The 24269-nt window shown below is 33.0% G+C and overlaps 5 protein-coding genes across 11 annotated transcripts; 3 read left to right on the plus strand and 2 right to left on the minus strand.

Moving 5' to 3' along the window:
- Positions 1 to 244: 244 nt before the first annotated feature.
- LOC115244044 (peptidyl-prolyl cis-trans isomerase cyp11) lies at positions 245 to 4904 on the plus strand. 4 transcript variants are annotated; one of them, XM_029821412.1, is made up of 9 exons: positions 245 to 525; positions 1271 to 1575; positions 1693 to 1780; positions 2528 to 2557; positions 2675 to 2820; positions 2897 to 2990; positions 3159 to 3411; positions 3599 to 3694; positions 3771 to 4904. In XM_029821412.1, exons 2-9 carry the CDS (start codon positions 1293 to 1295, stop codon positions 4458 to 4460), a joined length of 1680 nt encoding a protein of 559 aa, XP_029677272.1. In that variant the 5' UTR covers positions 245 to 525; positions 1271 to 1292; the 3' UTR covers positions 4461 to 4904. The 4 variants fall into 4 exon arrangements, with proteins under 4 accessions (XP_029677272.1, XP_029677273.1, XP_029677275.1 ...); XM_029821413.1 differs by lacking the exon at positions 245 to 525 and adding an exon at positions 552 to 916; XM_029821415.1 differs by lacking the exon at positions 245 to 525 and adding an exon at positions 552 to 842.
- A 226-nt stretch (positions 4905 to 5130) lies between these two features.
- On the minus strand, positions 5131 to 7254 carry LOC115244045 (programmed cell death 6-interacting protein-like). Its single transcript, XM_029821417.1, has 7 exons — positions 7080 to 7254; positions 6842 to 6985; positions 6545 to 6760; positions 6282 to 6431; positions 6055 to 6199; positions 5795 to 5983; positions 5131 to 5692 (listed from the first exon to the last, which is right to left on the minus strand). Exons 1-7 carry the CDS (start codon positions 7230 to 7232, stop codon positions 5586 to 5588), a joined length of 1104 nt encoding a protein of 367 aa, XP_029677277.1. The 5' UTR covers positions 7233 to 7254; the 3' UTR covers positions 5131 to 5585.
- A 1666-nt stretch (positions 7255 to 8920) lies between these two features.
- LOC115244059 (DDB1- and CUL4-associated factor 8-like) lies at positions 8921 to 14179 on the plus strand. 2 transcript variants are annotated; one of them, XM_029821437.1, is made up of 11 exons: positions 8921 to 9061; positions 9519 to 10355; positions 10681 to 10877; positions 11006 to 11149; positions 11311 to 11534; positions 11780 to 11948; positions 12064 to 12226; positions 12528 to 12658; positions 12748 to 12867; positions 13140 to 13256; positions 13390 to 14179. In XM_029821437.1, the coding sequence occupies exons 2-11, from the start codon at positions 9626 to 9628 to the stop codon at positions 13561 to 13563; spliced, it is 2169 nt and encodes a 722-aa protein (XP_029677297.1). In that variant the 5' UTR covers positions 8921 to 9061; positions 9519 to 9625; the 3' UTR covers positions 13564 to 14179. The 2 variants fall into 2 exon arrangements, with proteins under 2 accessions (XP_029677297.1, XP_029677296.1); XM_029821436.1 differs by having other exon boundaries at positions 9019 to 9284.
- Positions 14180 to 14841: 662 nt separating this feature from the next.
- Positions 14842 to 18074, plus strand: LOC115244061 (probable Bax inhibitor 1). Its single transcript, XM_029821441.1, has 4 exons — positions 14842 to 15131; positions 16647 to 16948; positions 17192 to 17517; positions 17668 to 18074. The coding sequence occupies exons 1-4, from the start codon at positions 15085 to 15087 to the stop codon at positions 17701 to 17703; spliced, it is 711 nt and encodes a 236-aa protein (XP_029677301.1). The 5' UTR covers positions 14842 to 15084; the 3' UTR covers positions 17704 to 18074.
- On the minus strand, positions 17986 to 24263 carry LOC115244060 (RNA-binding protein cabeza-like). Of its 3 annotated transcripts, none has more exons than XM_029821439.1 (8): positions 24065 to 24263; positions 23354 to 23710; positions 23071 to 23146; positions 21664 to 21692; positions 19749 to 19885; positions 19159 to 19505; positions 18703 to 18990; positions 17986 to 18502 (listed from the first exon to the last, which is right to left on the minus strand). In XM_029821439.1, exons 1-8 carry the CDS (start codon positions 24075 to 24077, stop codon positions 18463 to 18465), a joined length of 1287 nt encoding a protein of 428 aa, XP_029677299.1. In that variant the 5' UTR covers positions 24078 to 24263; the 3' UTR covers positions 17986 to 18462. The 3 variants fall into 3 exon arrangements, with proteins under 3 accessions (XP_029677299.1, XP_029677298.1, XP_029677300.1); XM_029821438.1 differs by having other exon boundaries at positions 21664 to 21695; XM_029821440.1 differs by lacking the exons at positions 21664 to 21692; positions 24065 to 24263 and having other exon boundaries at positions 23354 to 23694.
- Between the last annotated feature and the right edge of the window lie 6 nt (positions 24264 to 24269).

A 24269-nucleotide genomic window follows, 5' to 3' on the forward strand; every position in this document is an offset into this window, starting at 1 on the left:
GGCCGTCTACAATGGCAGTAACAAGGCTGTAGGAGTAGGAGAGTATACTGTTTTTAGTGATGTTTAGACGGGGAGTAACGAAATGGGCAATTCCCATTTGCTCTTAAAAGTATACTCTCCTACTCCTACAGCCTTGTTACTGCCATTGTAGAATGCTCTTTAAGCTCGTATCAGACTACGTATTGAAGATTGAAATTTGACCAATCAGGATAAAAGGAACTAAAATTTCCTTGTCCTGATTGGTCAAATTTCAATCTCAATGCATAGTCTGATACGGGCTTAAGACGTAAGAGAATCCGATAGCAGAAATGCAGAAAGCAGAAAGGCGAACATCGTAAATCGTAAATGATCGTTGATACTAAATTGTGCTGAATAGTGTATATATCGCTATTACGTATTCTCGTGAAAGTTGTAACATACATATTAATCAAGTGTTATCTATATATTTCGTCGTAATAAATAATAAATAATAGATAATAGATAAGTGCTCCAAACGCAATCGAGTTGTGCTCCAACGAAATTCAAGTAAGTGGCTATCATCTAATTTATTTTTTCAAGAGAATTAAATTATAAATGGCTTTTAAACTTGTGACTATCATTTTATTCATTCGTTTACTCGTAATGGGAAAAGGCCCACCAACGGCATATAGGAGTGAGGGTCGGGACTCGGATTCTGGGAAATCCGCCGAATTACGAGTCGGCCGCTCCTATAAGTACAGAGAGCCACGCGTCACCGCGTCATGTCGCTATCGCATATGTAGTTCTAGAAGCTATTGTTTGCACAATGATTTTTGCAAATTTCTTTTAACCTTCGTTCAACTTTTTCCGGAATTTCTACGGGTGTATGCATAATCGTCACTTATGTATTGTTGTTTCTTCGAGTTATTATTATTGTTGCATCTTTTTGAAGTGATACGTAAGAGCGTATATATATAAGAGAGACTATCCTTAAATATACGAAACAAAATTGCTAATTACGCCGAAGAACGCGAGCATGCATTAATAATTATTAAAACAATCTGTTGGCGTTATTTTGTCAGTATATTGATATTATATAAACTTCATTTTTTTCATAATTTATTGAAAAAGAAACCGATATGTACATACACTCTGTACATACAGAAAGAAAAAAAGAGAGATATATTTAATAATTACTCATGTATATTTTTCCATATTGCAACAAAATTTTATTTTGAGGTTTAACAATATGCTAGGTTCTTTAGATGTTTTCTTATAAATGCTTTTTTTGTATCAGTATCAAAATTTACAGGTAATTCATAGATCCTTTCATCATGATGAACATAAATACGAGGGTATTCTTTGACATCGAAGTCGGTGGACTGCCTATGGGTAGAATAGTATTTGAGCTTTTTACGGATATTTGTCCTATAACGTGCGAAAACTTTCGTACTTTATGTACTGGAGAGAAGGGACTTGGGAAAACAACAGGCAAACCTTTGCATTATAAAGGCATCGTTTTTCATAGGGTTGTAAAAGATTTTATGATTCAAGGTGGAGATTTTTCGATAGGTAATGGGACAGGTGGTGAATCGATTTATGGTGGTACATTTGCAGGTAAATATGTGATTCTTAGTATTTTAAACATTTAATACAAAATATAAATTTGTAATAGAGAAATCTAATCTTATAGTACTTTGTTCTTTTACTTAAGAATTATTGTTATTTTTGTAGATGAAAACTTTATCATGAAGCATAATAAGCCATTTTTGTTGTCAATGGCAAATCGTGGTAGAGATACCAATGGTTCACAATTCTTCATGTAAGTATCTTAAAATAATATTATTTGGTGATGTATCAAAATTGCTAATTACATTGTTATTTAAATTTATAATCTGTACATTTAATATATTACAATATATTTATAATATATTACAGATATTATAAAATTATATCTGTTTTATGTATGTATAGCAAAACCTTACAGACACAAGATAATACAACATGGTTATTATGTGTTTCCTTTACTTAAAGAAAATTCTCTTTGCAGAGAAATTTTCTGAGATTACTTTTTCTCTATTCCATTAAAATTAATTAACTAGGTGTTTTATGTGAATCAGGGGTAAAGTTAATGTAATATTTATAAAGTAAACTTACTATTTATTCACATTTGCCAGAGGCTCTCTCATGATTAATTACATTCAATAAAACTTTTAATGAAATATGCGTGGAATTAAAATGAAGCTATATGAAGATAATATTGACTCGTAAAAATAGTAAATATTTTCAAAATTCACGATTGATAGGTTCAAATGCATGATAAAAACTAGCAAATTTCAATTCGACACGAATATACAATTGCATTCCCATGATGATTTATGCAGCAAACTCGCGGAGGATATTGAAAAACATAAGAATAAGAATAATTCTGGAGGAATGAATAACTTAGCGATGTTTTTGCGTAGTCATGAGGGAAGGGTCTGCACGTCACTACTACAACACAATGACCAATGAAAGCTGGCTCTTTCTGTTCATCTCTCATCCCCTTAATCATATTTTGTTGTTGTAGTACAACACAACCAGCGCCTCATCTCGACAAGTAAGTATAGATTCATGTTTAATATACATGTATTTCATAGTATTTTACAATACACATATATAAATATGATTTGTTCAAAAACCCATTTGTCTATATGCAAGTATTTTGTTTCTTTAGTGTCCATGTGGTTTTTGGAGAAGTAGTGTCTGGGCAAGAAATCATTACACACATTGAAGGACTTCCAGTAGACCGCATGTCTCGTCCATTACAAGATGCTAAGGTTGTAAACTGTGGGGAATTGGTTTTGAAGATCAAGAATAAAGGTATAATTATCTATCTGCTCTTATAATACAGATATAATAAGATTTAAATAATTTTCTATTGAATGCGTTGTTTCAGCAAAAAAACGAGAGGCAAAGCAAAGTAGTTCAGCAGATTCCGAGTCTGATTCGTATGCCGATAAAGCAAAAAAAAAGAAGAAGAACAAAAAAAGGTACATTAGATAAGAATATAAATAGATTTTGAATATCAGTTATTAAAAAAAAAGTATCAATTATTAAAAAAAAATATCAATTATTAAAAATATAAAATAGAAAGATATTTTTAAATTTTTAAATTTAAAAAATAGTATAATATTAATAATTACAATATATCATTTCAGTAAAAAAAAAGTGAAGTCGGAAGACGGTGAAATTCGGGATTCTAATGAGGAAGATAATGGGCAACCTCATCCACTAGTATCTGTTACTAAAATTGATCCCGATGAAATTCCAGAAGTACCGGCAAATAAATTTTTATATAGAGCGGGATCCACCAATAATGCAAATCAGAAGGAATTTAGACAGCATTATGGAAGAGATCGTATACGATCTCATAGAAAGACTGGTCGTGTTTTTAAGGGTAGAGGAATATTCGTAAGTGATATTATTAATGTTATAAAATATAAGTTAGTATGTAACTGGCTATTTTTTTTAAATGCATTAATTGTATATCTGTAATGAACGAATGAAAATATAGCATCGAATTTTATTCGTTAGTTTATCTTATTAATTGATTTACTAACTTGAATAAAAAATGCGTGTGTTTTAAATAAATTTTCAGCGATATCATACTCCTTCTCGAAGTCGTTCCAGAAGTATGACTCCACCTCATTGGAAGCAAGCTCAAAATCGTACTATTAAACTGCACGAATTTCAGGTATATACTAGTGTGTACATATATTAAAATACATATATACAATTGTTAATTCTCTTATTGTGATTTTATATTGCAGAAGATAGAAAAGGAACGTATCAAAAAAGAAGAGGAATTTGATAAGCAACGTGAAACTGACAGACCTAAAAAATTCGGAGATAATTCCGACGAAAATAATCAAGTACCAGATCTGGATAACAATATATGCACGACAGAATTGATGGAGAATAAAGAAAATGATCAGACAGATGAGACATCAGCTATGAGTAAAACAGTCTATCAACAAGATAACAATGCAAAGAGAAACATGGAAGACAATGACATGATGCAAAACAAAGAAGAGATTAAACATAATAAGAATGAAAAATCATTAAGACGTGACAACAATCGATCCTACAATGACAGAAATTCCCGACGTGATTCGAAAGATAGAAGCAGAAGGCGCGGACGTTCTCGGTCAAGAGATCACCGAAGGTCTAGAGAGAGAGACTATAATCGTAGAGCAAGTCGTGATAGAAGGAATCGGAGAAATTATTCCCCCCGTAGACGAGATTCTTACAGAGTTAATAGAAGAGATAATTACAGACACTATGATAGGCGCAACGATAGACGTCCAAATAACTTTAATTCTTACCAAGACAACGATAACACTTCGCGCTATGACAAAAATAAGTATAAAAGAAATGATAACGTAACGGATACGAGTCAACCGAAATTTAAACGTCGTTCGCGATCAAGCAGTTCCAGTAGCCAGCACTCCAAAAAGTAACTTGTATGTTATTTCATGTTCTTTTCTTTTACTTATTCTATCAAGTATACAAAATTATTATATAATATCAATTATACTGTCAAAGAGAAATCACCAACATTATTAGTTTGTGGATCAATAGTGCTATATAATAATATTGCTATATAACTCAATTCTTTTTTGATTACTCATTTGTGGGTAGTGCACATTTCATTGTGGAGTGTAAAATAAAATCTATCATATGTTTGTATATTCTCTTACAAGAGGATATCTATATTTCGAATCTTCTTTACCTCTTTCCTGTACTAAAACTGTTCATATTGGATATATGTATTGTATTGCTTGTGAAACGACGAGGTTTCCAAGATATTTCCATATGAAAACTGTTTTTCAGAAATTTCTAATATTAATCCCTTTCAAAGTTCAAAAATTGTTCTACTTCAATTAACTAAGTTATGATGAAAATTGACTTCTAATTAATGTAATTAGTTAAAAAAAAAATGAAAGAAAAGAATATATATATATATACTTTAAATATTTTTTTATGTGCAAAGCTTTTAAAATATATGTATTTATATACATATATCGTATAAAATTGTAATAAATAAATGACTTGTATCCATATTTATGCGATTCTTATGACAGTTATAATTAGAGAGTCAACACAAAAAAGATGTAGGAAAAATAATTCATATATGTTTGGCTTTTTTATTTTACAAAATATATTTATAAATCGATATATGTGTTCTCTACACAAATCGATAAGCAGCACTTAAAGCTTAAGAAATACTAACGGTCAATCTGTATTAGATGGAGGACTTCGGATGCATTCTGTTCGATGTTAAGAAAGTTTTGAAGTGTTTTATTAACTAATTAAAGCAAAGAAATATTCTCCTTTTTCATCTTAGTTGGTCAATCAAAAAAATCAAAACTTTTGTAGTATCAAACGGAAGACATCCTCAGTATGGCGAAAGACATATAATGATTAGCAAAATCCCTTGAATTATACACAATATCAGCTCCGAATGTTGATTAATATAGCAGACTTTGTATAAAATATGATGCATAAATATTATTGGAATTAATATGCAATTTACGTAAAATCACAGTGTATACCAAAGTGTATACTAAAGCTGCTTGTATAATTCACCATGGATTTTGACCATGCGGTGGTTGAGCACCACTGTAACGCGGTATTGTCGCATAGCCTCCATATGGAACTTGAGGCATAGCTTGGTATGGATTGTATCCTCCTAAGAAAAATCAAAACAAATCTCATTATACGCACACACACACACACACATTTTGAATATATCATTATATATATAGATAATAGAACTAAAGTGTATATATACCTTGTGTAGGGTATGGCATTGTAGCATATGGATTGTACGTTGTCGGCATCGGTGGAGGAACATAAGCTGGATAGGGTGTTGCTGGTGTAGCGCCGTAAGGTACAGGCATACCACCTTGATGTTGCGTAGGATACGGCAACTGAGGCGGTGCTGTACTGATTTCCGATGGTTGGTTTACACCAGATGGTCCTTTTAGATAGAAGATATATTTTTTTGAATTTCAGAGAATGTTAAAGCCAATAAATATATCAGATTCGTACCACTGCTATGATGGGATGGAATACTTGGCGTTGTAGCGGGACCAGTATGGCTCAAATTCGTCGTTAAATCTTTCAATAATTCCTCTTTTTCAGTTTTTCGGGCGAAACAGAAGTCGGATATCTTGTTTTGGAAAACTACCAGTAGCTACACAGGTAGAAGAATAAATTGTTTAGATAATGACCAAAAATGAGAACAAGTAATGAATTGTCACAACATAAATGTGTACCTGCGTCAAATCGTTATAAAATTTAACCCCCTCTGATAGATTACTCTTCAGCTCTTTAAATGCATCATAAGCAGAAGCCAGCTTACAGAGCATCGTTTCTCGCGCACTACCAGTACCAGCTTGTTCATTTGTAAATTCTGCATGGCATGTCTAAAAACATAAATTTATACGTACACACACACGCGCGCGCGCGCGTATCTTTTTCATCTTTTACAAACAATTACAATTATTTCCTGTATATGTGCAAAAAATCTTAGACATACCTGAATTTCAGCAACTAATTTTTCCTGACGCGCTATGCTTTCTCGTACTTGTTTTTGTAAAGGCCCATAACATTTTCCCAAACTCTCGACAGATAAATTTGGTTCATCGATTGCGCCATCTTTAGCTAGCGCCGAAAGGAATGTAGTCTTCATATCATTGGTAGCGGATTTGAATTCGCTTTCAATAGCATCTCGTTCAGCTTTCAATGTCTCTACCTAAAAGAGAATATTGAATAATGATTAGGATTCAAGAAATTGATGCGCACGAATCCATTTATTGTATTGTTATCCACCTACATCATCCATTAATTTCCTGAGTCGTATAACAACATTACTCTCTTGAACAGCCGAACCTTGCGGAACAGTCCTAGTAAGTTCATCCTCATCCAGACTTAAAATTTCCATTCCTTCTTTATTATTTTCGTATTTCTCGCGAACCACCTGTGCATGGATATATATATATGATCATATAATAAAATATTCGTAAAAATACAGATCCATGAAGTCGTATTTTAACTTTAAAGTATCTTTTTACCTTATCAGCTGTAACTGCGTTATTTATAATTTCACGATATTTTTGTAAATTGCTAGTAAATTGTTCCGTCAGTCGGGCACTAGGTGTTCGCTTCCAACGTTCTTTGAATTGTTCTCTTAATTGGTTGTCGGATTCACGTTCTTCTTGCAACATTCTCTCCGACTAGAATGTATGTATAAAAATAATACGTAGCAATTTAAAAACTTAAAAAAAAGATTGTATATATATATATGTTAAAGTGTATATATATAAAAATATTTAAATTTTTAATGGTTTGCTTATGACATGTAAGCATTTTCTTTCTTTCAGGTGGGAAAAACGCGAAAAAGAGACAAGATTTAAAACATCCTGTATGTAGACAAGTTACGACTTAATACTTAATCAATTAAAAATGTCATTCGTCGTAAGTAAAATTTGGTTGTATCGCTGACGTGGACTTAAGAATGCGAATGCATAAAAGACATGCAGCCAGTAAACGAAATACATATATATTTCATCGAACAATTTAAAAAATCATGACAATAATTGGTAACATCGTTAATTGTCGCACGAAATATAATCGAAATAATTAAAGATGACTCATACCTGTAGATAACCTGTAAGGAACTTTCATACTTCTCAAAAGCTCGCCAAAGAGCATTGTTTCTCAGCTTGCTAAATTCCGCGATAGCGTCCGTATAATCTTTTTGATTGCCTGGGCTGTTGTAGGTTGACTTAATGACATTTGTAAGCGGTTTTATTATGTCAACGTCGGAAGGTTTTTTCAATGGAATCGCGATAAGTTCAGCCATTTTGATGTATAATGTGACGTACAGAAACTACGTTTGCCAGTATTGAAAATCTTTGTCAACACTTGACGTTGATTTGTTGGTTCTAGAAGTAAGAACCAATCACGTTCGATTGCTACATTACTAGATAAACAAACGCGCGCCCGCTGTAGAAAGAGAGGTACTATATGGGAGGCCTATGTTTGTCTCTTTTTCTAGCATTTCATTGGTAATTTTCTATATGGAGGGGGACAAAATCATCAATGAGATGCTAGGAAAAGAGACAAAATAGGCCTCTCATATAGTATTTCTCTTTCTACAGTGAGCGCGCGTTTGTCTATCGCAACGCTCAGTCCATTCTATAGCCCGTGTCACACTACGCATTGCGGACTCGAATCGGATTTGGAGTACGGACTGCGAATCGTCATTCATCCAATCAGAGCGAAGTAGCCAAGGATCTGATTGGATGATTGACGATTCGCAGTCCGTAATCCAAATCCGATCCGTGTCCGCAATGCGTAGTGTGACACGGGCTTATGGCCGGTATTCATAGTCCGTTCTTATATTCAAGATTGTCAACATGGGGCCTCCGGTGGCTCAGTGTGTAGCGCGCCTGACATCCCGGAGATCTCGGGTTCGATTCCCGACTCAACCCTGGCCTGCGCTTTCCCATTTTTCCTTTCCTACCACCTCCCAACAAAAATTCCTTCCTTCTCTCTCTTCTCTTCTTCCAGTATATACGCATAAAAACTGAATTTACACTCTAATATAACCTGTTGTTGGCCCGAATACATGACCCACCCCAGATCATTACGGCCATTTAAATATTAAGAATACAAGAATACAAGAATTCAAGATTGTCTTAAGTGTGGTCTTGGGTCGTCTTAAGATCTCCTTCAATCAATGAAATGACCGCTTAGCATCTTAAGACGATAACCGTACTTAAGACGATCTTGAATATAAGAACGGACTATGAATACTGGCCTATATGTCTATGGTTGCGATAGATAAACGCGCGCTCGCTCGCTGTAGAAAGGGTGCGTTCCATTTAACGACCGCAACGCTCGCGAGTATCATCTGTCTTTGTTTAACTTTCAGTGAACAACAAAAATGAAATGATACCGTGAGCATTGCGATCGTTAAGTGGAACGCGCCCAAAGAGAGGTATATATCTATGGTTTTACGTCACTACGCGTGACGTCATCATGCACAATGGTACACTTTTATATTTACATCATGATTTGTATCATATCGCAGATGATACTAAAGTAGTGTGATAGTGTGATTCTGTGATTCTATGATTTTCTGTGATACTGTGATTCTTATTGCTTAGTATCTCAGTATCGTCGAATCTCTGCAATGCGATCTCTGTTTCGTCTTTTCTTCTTCGTTAATGACAGATTTGTATTACGAGTGATAGCCGCATGATATTAAATCGGTAACAATATATCATACATACTCTTCGAAGAATGTTGTCTTGTGATATATTGCAGTTATTCCTGCTACTTAAACAGGGATATATTTCCTGCAATCTCGGTTATATCACAATTCATTCTAGAAAAATATAAATATCTATGTACTAACTCGTTACGGTTTTAATTCGTGTTTATGCAATTTTATAAGAATTGAATATTTATAGATCTTTTTTATCGATTGATATATTACTTTCCAGATATAAACTTTCAGTGTGTGTCACATATATTAAACAATTATCATTTTAAAGAAATTATTACTGACATTCTGGAAAAGTAACAGAAGTATATGTATGATCTTTGAAATATGGATTTTGAAGGTGAAGCACATGGCGAAAAATTTGAGGTAAATTTTTCTGGCATGGATGACTCCGAGAGTGATAAATCTAGAAAGACACAATCAAGTTCTTTAGAAGTTGTAAGCATCTCAGCAGATGTAAATAGTTCTACTGATACATTTGAGAGCAAAATAAAAGATGCTAGCCATGCAATAAAACTTGATAACAACTTTGTTTGCGAAACTATGCAAAGCGAACATGTGCACGAATCTGTGGAACTTTCTATAGGAGGTGATGTTAAAATTACAACTGATAAATGTGACAAAACTAATGATACATTAAATATTTTTTGTAAAACTATTAATTTGGTTGATGCATCAGAAGCAACTACTTCACAAGAAAATAGTTCATCTTCTTTTCATATTGATGTATCAAACGTATTACATACAGATCAGATTAAAGCTAAAAGAGGTATTTCAAAAGGTCAAGTACATGCCAACAGTAATGCATCAATAGAAAAATCGGACGATAGTTCAGACGAAGATTCGAGTAAACGTCAGAAGTTAAATAAAAGTGTAGACAATATTGATGCTGAAAATGTAAGCGATGATACAGTAACATTTCAAAAAACCAAATCAAAAGTAAAACAACGAAATTATCGTAAGAGACAAAATATAACAAGTGATAATGAAGACAGCTCTGGAAATACCTCGTCAAGCGAGGCAGCAAGAGAAAATTTTGAGCTTTATACAGACGAAGGTGATTATTTGTTTTGTTATGTTAAATCATATTAGAGAGCGATTGTTGAATATATATATAATATCTTTATTATTTATAACTTGGAAATGTCTTTTAGAAGACTAGTCCTGTAATAGATGAAATATAACACTAAATATAAATAACTGCTAAAAAATGATGTATCATATATATATATATGCGCGCGCGTGTGTGTATATGTGTAAATATATACATATATATGTATGTATGTATACAGTTATTTTAATTACATACACATATATATATATATAAAATAAATTATATATATAACTTAAAAAATATTTTATATATAATTATACATATAAAGAAGAAGAATATGAAGAAGAGCTACCTCGTTGCCAAAAAAACGAGATACCATCAATTGGCATCCAACCCAATTGGCACATAGTACCGGAAGTTATAAATCGCCAAATAGGTAGCAATCTGTTGTTCCAAAGAAGATTTTACGGTTCTTTACATGCGGTAGAACGACTCGAACTTATGTATAATCTTAATGAACATCAGGTATGTTATTATGTTATTTACTATTTCATAAACACTATATATTGATCTACTCGATTTTTACATTGTGTAGCTTATAAAAAAATTAGATCATTATTATTTATATATTGACATTCGATTATTATTTACAGGGTTGCGTAAATGCCTTAAATTTCAATGAAAAGGGAAATTTATTAGCGAGTGCCTCTGACGATTTAACAGTTGTTATATGGGATTGGGCTGTAGGAAAAAAGCGTCATTCGTTTATGAGTGGACACACGAGAAATATGTTTCAAGTATATATTAATATACCTTTATAAGTAAAGTATAAGGATATGGATTCATTAGTAAAGTATATATAAGTTAGGATATGTTTGTGTCTTTAATAATTTTTATATTATTATATATATTTATTCATTTTTAAATAATTTTTTTTTATTGAATTGCTCACATTAAGGCCAAGTGGTTACCATTGGACATGGAGTATCTTATGGTCACTTGTGCTGAAGATGGTCAAGTACGTTTATTGGATCTTGAACATAATACATCAAAGAGATTGGCGGCGCATCGTGCCGCATCACACAAATTAGCTGTGCATCCTGAAACGCCTCATATAATCTTTTCTGCTGGGGAAGATGCAAGAGTATTTTCCATAGATATCCGAGAAAGGAAACCAAGCAGGTAAGTGATAGTCTTTTTATCACAATTAAACAATATAACATATGATTAAAAAAGCTTATATATATATATATTATATTCATATGCCTTTTATTCTTTACATGTTAATAAAGAGGTTACAATATATGTGTGTGTGTGTGTGTGCGCGCGCTTGCGTGCGTATAATAAATATAATTAGTGTGTGTGTGTGCGTATACCATTAATTATATTTTATATACATATCATATAATTAATGTTTTTGTTCACAGATTACTATATGTAAAAGAGGATTCATCTAGAATAGTTCAATTATATAGTATACATTGTAATCCTTTTAATAGCAATGAATTTTGCATCGGCGGCCGTTCTCAGTATGTAAGAGTGTATGATCGACGAAAAGTTTCGACGCCGCTCTATAAATTATGCCCCAATCATCTGGTATGTTGTGTTTTTCTATTGTGATGAATAAATCTAATAATTCTTTTAATAATAAAAAGACTAATAGAATTTTAGTTTGTAATTCTATATACAGTATATATATAATTTGTTTTAGACAGAGAATAAACAAAACGCGCATGTAACATGCGCTGTATATAATCACGATGGAACTGAGATTCTTGCATCATATAATGATGAAGTCATATATCTATTTAATAGATTATTGTCATTTGAAGATTACACTAATAGATATGTAGGCCATAGGAATAGGGCAACTGGTATATTACATATACACATGGCATATAATTGTATTAAGAGAATGTATACTTTAAATTTTAGATTTTTGTGATTATTTTAATATGTTTCAACACAAACTTGATGAAATGTGATGTTCAGAATTTAATGATAAACATTATAATTAATTTTTATAATAATTCTTTTTTCCTACAAATTACATATCTTTGTAAATTTCTTTTAAAATTAACATTTAGGAACTGATGCTTTAAGTATATAATTGCATAATACTACATTATCATTTATTTTTTAATTACTACATTATCATTTATTTTTTAATTACAGTAAAAGGTGTCAATTTCTTTGGACCCAAAAGTGAATATGTTATATCTGGGTCTGATTGCGGTAATATATTCATTTGGGAGAAAACTACATCAGCGGTTGTACAATGGATGGCAGGGGATAAACAAGGAGTTGTGAGTTTTTCACTTCATAAAAATAAAATAAATATACAAATCTTTTTTTATAATGGAAGAGAGAATAACATTCCTTTTTTATTATATAGGTAAATTGTTTAGAAGGACATCCGCATATTCCTGTTCTTGCAACAAGTGGATTGGATTATGATGTCAAAATATGGGTGCCTTCAGGCAGAGAAGCTCCAATGATGAAATCGTTAGTGAATGTATGTATAAAAAAATCGTATTTTACTTGTTTTCTTATATATATTCTTTTCTTTCTTTTCGTTTCATTATGCATATTTTTTCTATGTTTTGTGTTATCATATATTTATCATAGTATTATATATTCATTGCATTTTATATACTATATCCTGAAAAAAAAAAGATAACTGCTGCTGCTGCTATTACAACTATTAATATTACTAATCTGCTATAATAATTATAAAAAGTTATGAACATTTAACCTGATTTTTTGCATACTTTTTTTTTTCTTAAGTGTGCCAAATCCAATGCGAGAAATAGAAAGCAAGAAAACACGCCTGATGGACCGGATGGGCAATGGCATTGGGTTTTGGGTGTATTGAGATATGCCCGTATTAGAGAAAGAATGCGTGTAAGTAATACATATATGTATATTATATAAGTATTTTCATCATATATTATTACTAATTGAAGTCTTTGTTATAAATTGAAATTTGAAAAAATATACGTTTATTTTTTTCGTTTCATGGCTGTCCCTTTTTTAGCAACTTTATCCGCGTCAATATGAATTTGATGATCCAATTGGAGATGACGATGATGATGACGACGACGACGACGATTACCATTTTGATGATTCTTCTAATGACAACTTATCTGACAATACTGATAGTCAATCAGAAAGTGGAGATGTTGGAAGAACACAATGTCCTCAATCTTAGAAATACTGCTTAATTAATACAATTAGAATGGAAGTTATATAGCGTTCAAAGTATTCATTAACCATTTCCCAATTACAATAAATTTTATCAGGATTGTGTCAATAGCGTTATATAGCAGAGTGTATAAAAAGAACAATATTGCAGTGTACCAAAAAATTTCCATACTCTATAAATCATTAATCTTTTCTATCAGCTCTCGAAATAGTTAGTAGTTTAAACAGCATACTTCGGCAATTTACGATTATATTGTAATTTTTGAATATACATCAAAAGGATATATAAAGACAATTTGATAGAATGTATGTACAATATTAAGATAACAGAAAAAGAAAGAAAAATGTAAATTTTATGATAGTTGTGCGAAACACAATTATAAAACCATATGCATAAATTTACAAATATCTTGTTATAATTAACATTATATACACATATATATATCTATTATATAGGATTATTTTTTTTAATTTTATTTATGTAAAAATATATTTAATATTCGATGTGTTAATTATGTTTCAAGAAGTACATGTAGTTTTATAATGTAAAAAAATAATTCTCCCTCTCCCTCGAGTTTTTTTTGTATGTCTTGTATAAGAATAATTAAAAAATAATACACTATGAAAGAAAATAATTATATCTTTTTTTTTTTTAAGATAGTCAATCATCTATATAACTTGTAAATATTTTTGAATACTTTGCATCAAAATTGATTTTGTATGATACAACTGAGATATTTGTATGAAATTTTGGAATCCATAGATCTCTCTTTTTTTTTTTTTTTAACTATGGCCGTGTTCCAAAATTCACTGCCAGTACTAGAAATCTATGATATACGTTACATGAATTATAGATTTTCAGTACTGGCAGTGTATTTTGGAATACGGCCTATATCATGTACATTTTCTATACAATAAATACCTAAACGTTGGAGAGAAAGAAAAATTGTAAAAAAAAAGTATAAAAATATAATAAGAAAACAGCTGTTATAGTAATTTCCAATTTCTATCTCGATATTTTTTCTAAAAAATATGTAAGTACCCAAGTATACTGAAGAAAGGATAGAGAAAAAAATTGTGCAAGAATATAGAAAGATAATAAGAAGAACCACATTGAATAATAAAATGTTGATTTAAATCTCGATATTTTTTCTAATGAAAATCAAAGGAAAACTGACTAAAAAAGAAAAAAAACATGACATGTATTTTCGAGTTGTGTTCGATGACGCCATCTAGTCAGCCCGCAGCACCAATCGAATACGTTCATTCTCGTCCTATCCTCGTCTGTCTCGTCGGTTGGTTTTTACGCGTAGAAATATCACTGACGTGTCCCCGTGCAAAGATCGGCTACGTACGTGCATACAATTCATCGACTTCGCCACGACAATTTCGTCTTGCGCATAGAGAATCGACGATACGAAATATCACCAGTCATCGTGGCATCGGGGTTGTAAGTGAGCGTCTCGTGTAGCGCGTGTGCCGATCGTCAGAAAGCATCGTCCAGAATCAGCCGAGCGACAGCAAAATTATGGCAGCGGTCTTCAACACTTTTATAAATTCCTTCAGCAACACATTGTAAGTTTATATATTTTTCGACGCGCAATTTTCCCAGCATCTATTTCTGACGAAATAGTCATCAATCTGAAATGTTTACGCGATTTTTCTCGTCTTTTGGCCATTACGTTGTCTTTCGTGACGTAGTTTTCGCGATACCTGTTTTTATCTCGCGAACCTCCACATCCTCTCCAACTTACGATATATATATATATACACACACACACACACAAAATACAAACACATACCATATATATGTCGCGTCGCGTCGCGATACTTCATGACCTTCAACTTTCGTTTGATACGTGTTCCAGAACGAATACCTTCGTTCATTCGTAGATACAGGACGACGCAATTTACGCTGTGTATAAGTAGTGAACATATATGATGAAAGCGTGAACACACTTTGCATAATGTCGAAAGAGCTCTTGTGGCTACAATAATGACCTTCCTTGATATTTTCGTTATGGGAAAATCGATTTCAAACTTCTCAATGTCATCTATTACTAATATTTAATACGAAGTAGAAATGTACCGATATCCTATATAAAACTTTTTGATATCCATACGCCTGTTTTTAGCTGCGTCGCGTCTCTTGCGAAATAAATATATATGGGGTTATCTCGAAGGAAAAAAAGAGCACAAATTTTTTAAGACGAAGAAAGCATCAACGCGTGAATTTTGTCTATACATTATATATATATATATATATGACATTACACTTAAGTTCAGAGTTCGTGCATCATAAATGTACGGAAGGAGAGAGATAGAGAGAGGGAAGAATGACATAGTAAAAAGTATTCTCGGTTTCTAGAACGTTATTTAATCAGATTAGACTCTCTTCGTATTGGATAGATTATTTTGATATGATATTGTTTTTGTTTTCCAGACATATCATGATAATAATGATGACATAAATTTTATATCTATAATATTCTTTACATTTTGAGATATTATTAAACTTTCATGATATCTTCTTCAACGGAATAAAGATGCAGCTACAAAATTATCTTGAGAGTTGAAAATATTACAATGATATATCTTGTGAAAAGCTTGATCAACTTTTCAAAAAAATGAAGACATCTTATTGTTAGAGAGGAACATAAATCAGTCAAATTATTTTACTTATTTAATTTAAATTACATATAATTAAGTATACATTTGAGCTCAATTATGCAGGATATAGAGCAATAGAAGATAGTAGAGATTAATATAAAAATTGCATCATACTATTCATGGAGAAAAAAATGATGGACAAGCAAAATATTTATCTTGAAATTTTTATTAAACAAGCATAAAAAAAAATAAATTTTTGTTTTATGTAAAGCTTAGTTTTTATAGATTATAAATTTATAGAAAAAAGATATGCATTTCCAACGCAGGATTGCAGATGAAGAGATTGTCATTCTTGCATCAGCTATATTTTCATAGAACATAAGACTAAACTCTCTCACTCTCACTCACACACACACACATACACAATATTCTCGCAAAGCGATTTATGTTAACCAGCAATTGTTAATGCACTATCCACAGAAATGCACCGGTCAGACAACACTTGAAAAATGTCTATGGTTGTTTGTCCCTGTCCACCGTATCAGCAGCTGCAGGAGCTTATGTACACATGTACACGCAGCTCCTGCAGGCTAATCTATTGACAACTTTTGGTACCCTGGGTCTCCTCATTGCATTAATGACTACACCTGATAATGGCAAAAATCAAAAGCTGCGCCTCAGTTACCTCTTGGGATTTGCATTCCTGTCTGGCCTTGGATTAGGTCCTTTACTTGAGATGGTAGTCAGCATAGACCCGAGTATAGTGGTAACAGCATTAGTTGGTGAGTGAGCAACTTCTTTTGTTATTTTCTACAATTTTCTAACATAATGCGTTATTAGATCTAAAACAAATTATTTTTTTGTTTTTTATATTAGGAATTCCTAATTTTTTATCTTATATAACGTTATGAAAAAATGATAAAAAGATCGTCATTATCGATAAATGATTAATATTACTAAATTAATTGTTTTTAAATGTGTGTACATGTATATAATATGATGATGTTGCAATAAAATGATTACAGGTACGACAGTAGTTTTCGTTTCCTTCAGCATTTCTGCACTTTTGGCTGAACGTGGTCGCTGGCTGTATCTTGGTGGCACCTTAATGAGCATGCTGAATATCATGATCCTGTTTTCCTTTGCCAATCTGTTCTTGCGCTCGACTTTCATCTACCAAGCGCATTTATATCTGGGATTATTCGTGATTTGCGGCTTTGTCATCTATGACACGCAATTGATTATCGAGAAACATCACATGGGCAGCAGAGACTTCATCATGCATTCCTTGGATTTGTTCATCGATTTCGTAGGCATTTTTCGACACCTCCTTGTGATACTTACGCAAAAGGTAAATTGTTTTGACAAATTAATGATTTTAGTGTGAAATTTCTTTATAGGTATTTCTTAGAACTATCGCGCCATTCTTTTTCTTTTTTGTGAAAATTTTGATAAGAGTTTTATTTCAATAATCTCAAAATATTTGTTTATATTATTCTAGGAACTGTCCAAGGAGTCACGCAAACGTAAAGATTGAGCGAAGAGAGACCAGTGGTTACGGTGCGTTCAAGTAAATCCATAAAAACTAGAGGTCTTCATGTAATCTATCCATACCTAGGTATCTGTGTACATATACATACCGAAAAAATTATATAAATACCGATATACTACACATGTCATACACATATATATGCATAACATCTCTTTAGCAAACGCGATATATTACAAAACTATATAGATATATTTACCGTAATAAAAAAAGAAAAAGGAAAATGTTAAATACAGTTTGTTTAAAAAATTCGGCTTCTCTTGAGTCCGATTATAGACGAAGACATATTTATTTTGGTCACGTTTCTGAGTTATATAATTCTCCATCAGATTTGTATACATATATATATATATATATAACAAATTAACTGTATTATATTTTCAACTTTCAATAAATAAACTTTCCCAAAGTTTTTTCGCTTTTATTTTGTTTAAATGAGATAGTGGGCGATAAATAAATCAAACAGTTACACATATACTTATGCAACGCAAAGTCTTACCTATTATTTCCTATTGGATTTGATTTTACATAGAAATAGTTTTGTATACACGAACGTAATATACATATGTAGTTCGTATTTCCGATGAATATAAAAAAATTACGCAAAAAAAAATAAAAGTACATGACACATGTAAAGAGTGATTTATCACTTGGCGAAATGTACAAGCATTGAAACTGTGTATACAAAAATGTGTACAAGTCGTTTAGTGACAGTAAAAGTCGTACGACCGTTATATGAATATGAAATTAATATGGTCGCTGGCGATCCCTGTCCCTCTCGCCTCGACTAAAATAAAATGAAAAATACGTAAATTAATGTGCGATTAATATATAGATTTATATATATATATATATATATAAATGTTTGATCTTTTAATCCTTTTATGTTCATTATATTGAAAAAAATAGTGAGTGTAAACATGAAAAATAATTCATAAAGTTCTAAAGGTCACGCACACACAAATTCAGAAAAAATAGGAATCTTACCCGCCGCCTCCCCTCATAGGACCACCTCGGCCTCCGCGGCCTCCTCGGTCTCCGCCCCGGAAACCACCGCTGCCGCCACCTCTACCGCCTCTGTCACCTCCGCGTCCACCTCGATCGCTTCTATAACCTCCTCGGCTACCGCGATCGCCACTACCTCGACCACCGCCCCTACCGCCGCTGCCACCCCCGCCGCCGTAACCACCGAGACCCTCCGGTTTTAAGCTTTTGCAGAGATTACATTGATCCCGCCATGCGAAATTTGTATTACCGCAATCGGGATTCGGACACCTGTTTCAAACAGTTTTTCTATAATGATTGTTTTTTTCTCGATATATCTCAATATCTTCCTTTACCGTTAGATATACATGTATAATTAAAATTTAGTAATAACAATATTATGCTACAATATAATGAAAAAATTTTATTCGATACAAAATAATGTATCAGATAATGTACCTCCAGTCGCCACCGCGGCCTCCGCCATCGCGGCCTCCACGATCATCGCCACCCCCACGATGATGATCATCGCGATCACTGCCGCCGCGACCGCCGAAACCTCCGCCGCCACGACCACGGCCACCGCCGCCGCGACTGCCACCCATCCGATTGCCCTGCCAGCTACTCTTATGCTGCGCTATTTGTACTTTTATCGTGCAACCCTTAAAATCCTTGCCATCGAACCAGCTAATGGCCGAGCGTGCGGCATTCTGATCATCGTAGGTGACTGTCGCTTCCCCTTTCGATTTTCCCGTATTCTTATCCTTGTACATCCAAATTTTCGGCTTGCCCGTACGTTTGTCATGCTGGAAACATGAAACTTTCATTAAACATCTAACAAATGTGTAATTAAAAGGGCTATCTCCATATTATTGTACATTGAAGTATCATAGAGTAATCAAATAGTAGCTTGAGAGTTATCTCATATTTAATTTTAAATGCGTTTGATTCTTAGTTTGAAATAACATTGTTATCTCGAATCGTGCACGCATTTAATGCTATATATAATATAAATATATATCTGCGTATAAACGGACAAGATAACGTACTTTAATCACGCCGATCGCACCGAAATGTTGACAAATTTCTTCCTCGGAGATCGATGGATCCATACCGGATACAAAGATAGTATCCTCTTGAGTAACCATTCCGTCACCACCGCCACTGTTGCGGTCACCGTAGCCTCCTGCAATGGACCGAGAGTTATGATTCATCGCACAGAGAAACGTCTAAAGTAAAAATATACTCGCGTATCTCTACTGATCCCGGAGCTACTACTTTATCCTAATCTAAAAGTATAAGGAAAGTGTTTCGCAGCGTTGCACATTCTCTATATAAATAACGACTAATGTTACAAGACGTCATGAATACTTTGAAACATTGTCCGTATACCTTTCTTCGAGTTTTCACACAACTTTTGATAAAAATTATCAAGTCGTATCTCTAAAACTTTTTCGTATTTCTCCTAATGACACAACGACAGTTCTTAATAAGGATATAATGCTTATGTTTCCAAAATGTTAGTTTCCACACTTTTCTAATAGTCTTACGATATCGTGCCGATTGGAACTATACACATGTGCGGCTTTAATATTGTAAAACTTTTCTGTCATTTTTCTAAATATAAGCAGAAGAAACAGATTACCAGTTTCATTTGGTTTACATTCTAGTTTTACAATTCAATTTGAGTTTACACGTAAATCGTACAACACAAGATTAAGTTCTTCTCTTGTATAGTATATATTATAAACTTATATTAGGTATTTAATATCTAGAAATGTATATACGCTCTTATGTGTGTATATTCTTATAGAACGTTATTTTACCTCTCATTACGCATAATTTATATTATTCATTAAGTATAATTATTGTTGTATACTTCTTTCCAAGAGGTCTTAAAAAAAGAATAAAAAAAAGAGATATTGTATACAATTCTACTAAATAATGATTAATAATTTCTTGTATATACTTCCATAATTTGAAGATTCTTATATACTTTGACGTTATATTTGTGTGTGTGCAGTATACATCCTAATCTTTTTGTGTAAATCATTTGATTTATAGAAACCTAATGTATATTAGTAGCAGTCTAATACTCCAATTAATTCCTAACGATACATACAGAACACAAGGTTGCAGCTGAACATACAAAAGGGCTGCAACATTATCTCTTACGCTTAAAGATTTAATCATAGATTGGCAAGTAGCTCACCAGCTGCCTTTTATTTAGTCCTTTTTTTCGCGCCTGTATTATACATATTTTCACGCTTATACAGTTTGAAAATATCGCGTCCAAATATGATATGACCATACCAAAAATATATAGGATGATCATATTGTATAAGTATTTTGTTCTATTTTGCTTTTTCTTTCGCAAAATGAACGTAATATCCATACGTAATACCTTTTTGTACCTTTTTTTAGGACGAACCTCTTTCATCAACCTTTTTAAGGGATTTTCCAAAACATTGCTTTCGCACTGAACGACGTCACCGCACAGTGCATTACTTGTAGTTGGGTATATATATACAGAGTAAATTATCTTACAGAATATAAACCATCTAATTTTTTGATTAGACAGAATGCCCTGCTTTTGCGAATCTTATTATTTTACGATAACATAACATAAAACGACACGCAAGCGTTGCCGTTCATAGGAAAAAAAGCAATTGGTGATTATATAATATATGTGGTCACTTTTTCAATTATATACTACAAGTAGAATTGGAACAGTTCATTATTGATTCTTCTCATTCTCGCTTCAATGAATGCCGTGCGAATGTATTGTATTATATGGTGAATAATTACCATTGAGAGATATTTTACAACGCTCCTCCTAACAATGTTGCATAGCAGCCCTTTCATATAATAACCGAGTAACCGAGTATTTAAGATCGTATAAATAGTAGAGTGAAAGCTAGAATATTTAGCACCAGACTAGTACAAACAGTCTGGTGCATTTACCTTTGTTATAACCACCACGGCCACCGCCACTGCTAAAACACAGAAGCAGATATACCAATGAGTTGACTCATGGACAGACTGTGATCGATCGATCGATGCATGGCGAATCGTATGTATGCCGCTCGCCACCGTTCGTTCTTCTTGATTGATGTACCTATTTGTCTAAATGTCTGTTACAGTCATTACATCATGATTTGCATTAGATTTGCCGGTTTCGTCCTGACGTCAAGTTACGTTTGTCAGTTTTCTCTCGTTTAGCATGCAGAGATTATCTTTATATATGTGAGAACAACACTTAAATAGAAACAAAACTAAATTAAAGTGTTCGGTCTGTTCGATCCGGATAATGAGTTCGAGGGAAAAACAAATCTTGACAAAAGAAGCATTCCTCGGTTTTACTTCGACATTTTACCCGTCATTTTTCAAACCCCCCTAAAAAAGTAAGAGATTACTTGTGTATTGCAAGTAAAAAATTTTTGCCGCGGAAAGAAATATTGCCAAGCATCCGCTGCAATTTGCCGTTGATTCTGTTGCAGTTGGGAAATTTCTAAATGTAAAACACAGTCGACACACAACGCACTTTGCTCTTTTCATGTGTTTGTATACTTCGTACAGAGGTTTCTTTTTTTTTTTTTAACAGAAAAAATATTACTTTCCAAAAAATACCTACAGTAATACTAATACACCATAACTAGAAGTAACAATACACACAGTAAAACTGTGTATGTTGAAGGCAAATGTGTTATATGCGAATTTAACACATGTCACATATACAGCTTATTCTCAAAACATGCTTTTTCGAAAAATGCCTATACAATAATAGTAGTTTGATAATGTAATCTCTTACAATAGACTCTAAATACCTTATAATTGCCTAAACGTATTTAATATGCCTAATAGAAATAATATTACAACAGTGATCCCAGTGGCGACATCAATCGCTTTATGGTCTTGATTGATTTAAGACCTTTGCATATAACTACGACACATATACATATGTACGTACGTCGTTTATATGTATGTATGTGCGTGTGTGTTATGTGTTTGTTACAATTCCAGAACCAGCTAATAGGATGTCGATATTACAACCTTTTTACGTCATTTGTCACATATTGTTTCTTTACCTCTTTACCTCAGTTACATCTGTCACTTAAACCTGTAGGCATACTTCAAACATATTAACGCCCAACCGGGCATAAAACCGTTCGTAATGATGATACAACAAGAGTTTCCATTACTGCGTAAGAACTTTATTGCATACCTTTGATTTTGCTTCAACAAAGTCGTTTACTGTGAGATCGATCACTGTGAATGCAGTGGCTGTTGGCTTTAATTTAATACGTCGGAGTCTGTTGCTCCGGTTGTCGCCTTATTAAAATATATTAAAAATTTAGAAAATAAACTTACTTGTAACCACCGCCGGAGCGATCTCCATAACCGCCGCGATCGCCATATCTACCGCCTCCGCCGCCACCTCCTTGGCCTAAGAAACATGCAAATAAGATAAATATAAATTCTAATTTAATAAGAAAAGAAAAATTATTCACCAGTACCTAGCATCTCATTTTTAAGAGTTCAAAATAGTATAAAATAAAATTTCGAGATAGATATAGCAAAAAAGAGCAACACTTAACAGAAAGAAGAAAAAAAGAAAAACACAAAATGTAAACAATACAAAGAAAATATTTACCTCCACTATAGCCACCACCAGAGTTACGATTATATCCCCCACCACCGCTTCCGCTACTTCCATGTCCATAGTTTCCACCGTAATTATTACCACTATCCCCGCTGCCTGCATTACTACCTCCACTGTAGCTATTCTGTCCATAGCTGCCTTGATTTGGAGATGGATTGTAGTCTTGACCAGTGTTAGAGTTGTAGCTGCCGTAATTGCCATAATTGGTACCAGTACTTGGAGGTGGCTGACTATATTGATTGTAGCCACCTGTGCCAGCAGAGGGAGGTGGATACGATGTATCCTGACCAGCCGAAGGTGGTGGTTGGCTATATTGATTATATCCTTGTTGTTGATAATTGGAATATTCTGTAAAATTCAATGTAAATATTTCAATAATTATGATGCCGTTTTACCATAATTTATTCTAAATTTTTATAATATATAAAATTATTCACATATTATATACGAAATCGATATTCTATTGATATCTTTAACACATTTAAGAAAATATAATTTTCAATAAATTCTCAGCGTTATTCGGTATCTTCGATACAATTTTGCAGATCGCCATTTTCGTACAATCGACACCGCGAGGAGAGACGATTGCGACGCTAGCACAATTCCAACTCGTCTAGTGCAAGAAAACAAATGTCTCGTACGTTACAGAGACAGCAACGTGATTGTAATTAAGCGCGTAATTTTATCGTATACGCTACTTACGATTGTCCGTCATTGTGCCGTTCTTCTCGACGGATACAGTGTTCGAACGAAGTGAAAAAAGAAACTATCGATGCACGATGCTGAGAAACGGAAAAGCTGACAATGCTTGAATCAGCAAGCAATTCTGACGAAATATCGAGATTATATATCTTCTTCCTCTTCTTTTCTAGATATTCGCCCCTTTTGGGACGTACTATCACACTCT

This window comes from Formica exsecta, unplaced genomic scaffold (assembly GCF_003651465.1).
Source record: "Formica exsecta isolate Colony F162 unplaced genomic scaffold, ASM365146v1 scaffold79, whole genome shotgun sequence".
NCBI lineage: Eukaryota > Metazoa > Arthropoda > Insecta > Hymenoptera > Formicidae > Formica > Formica exsecta.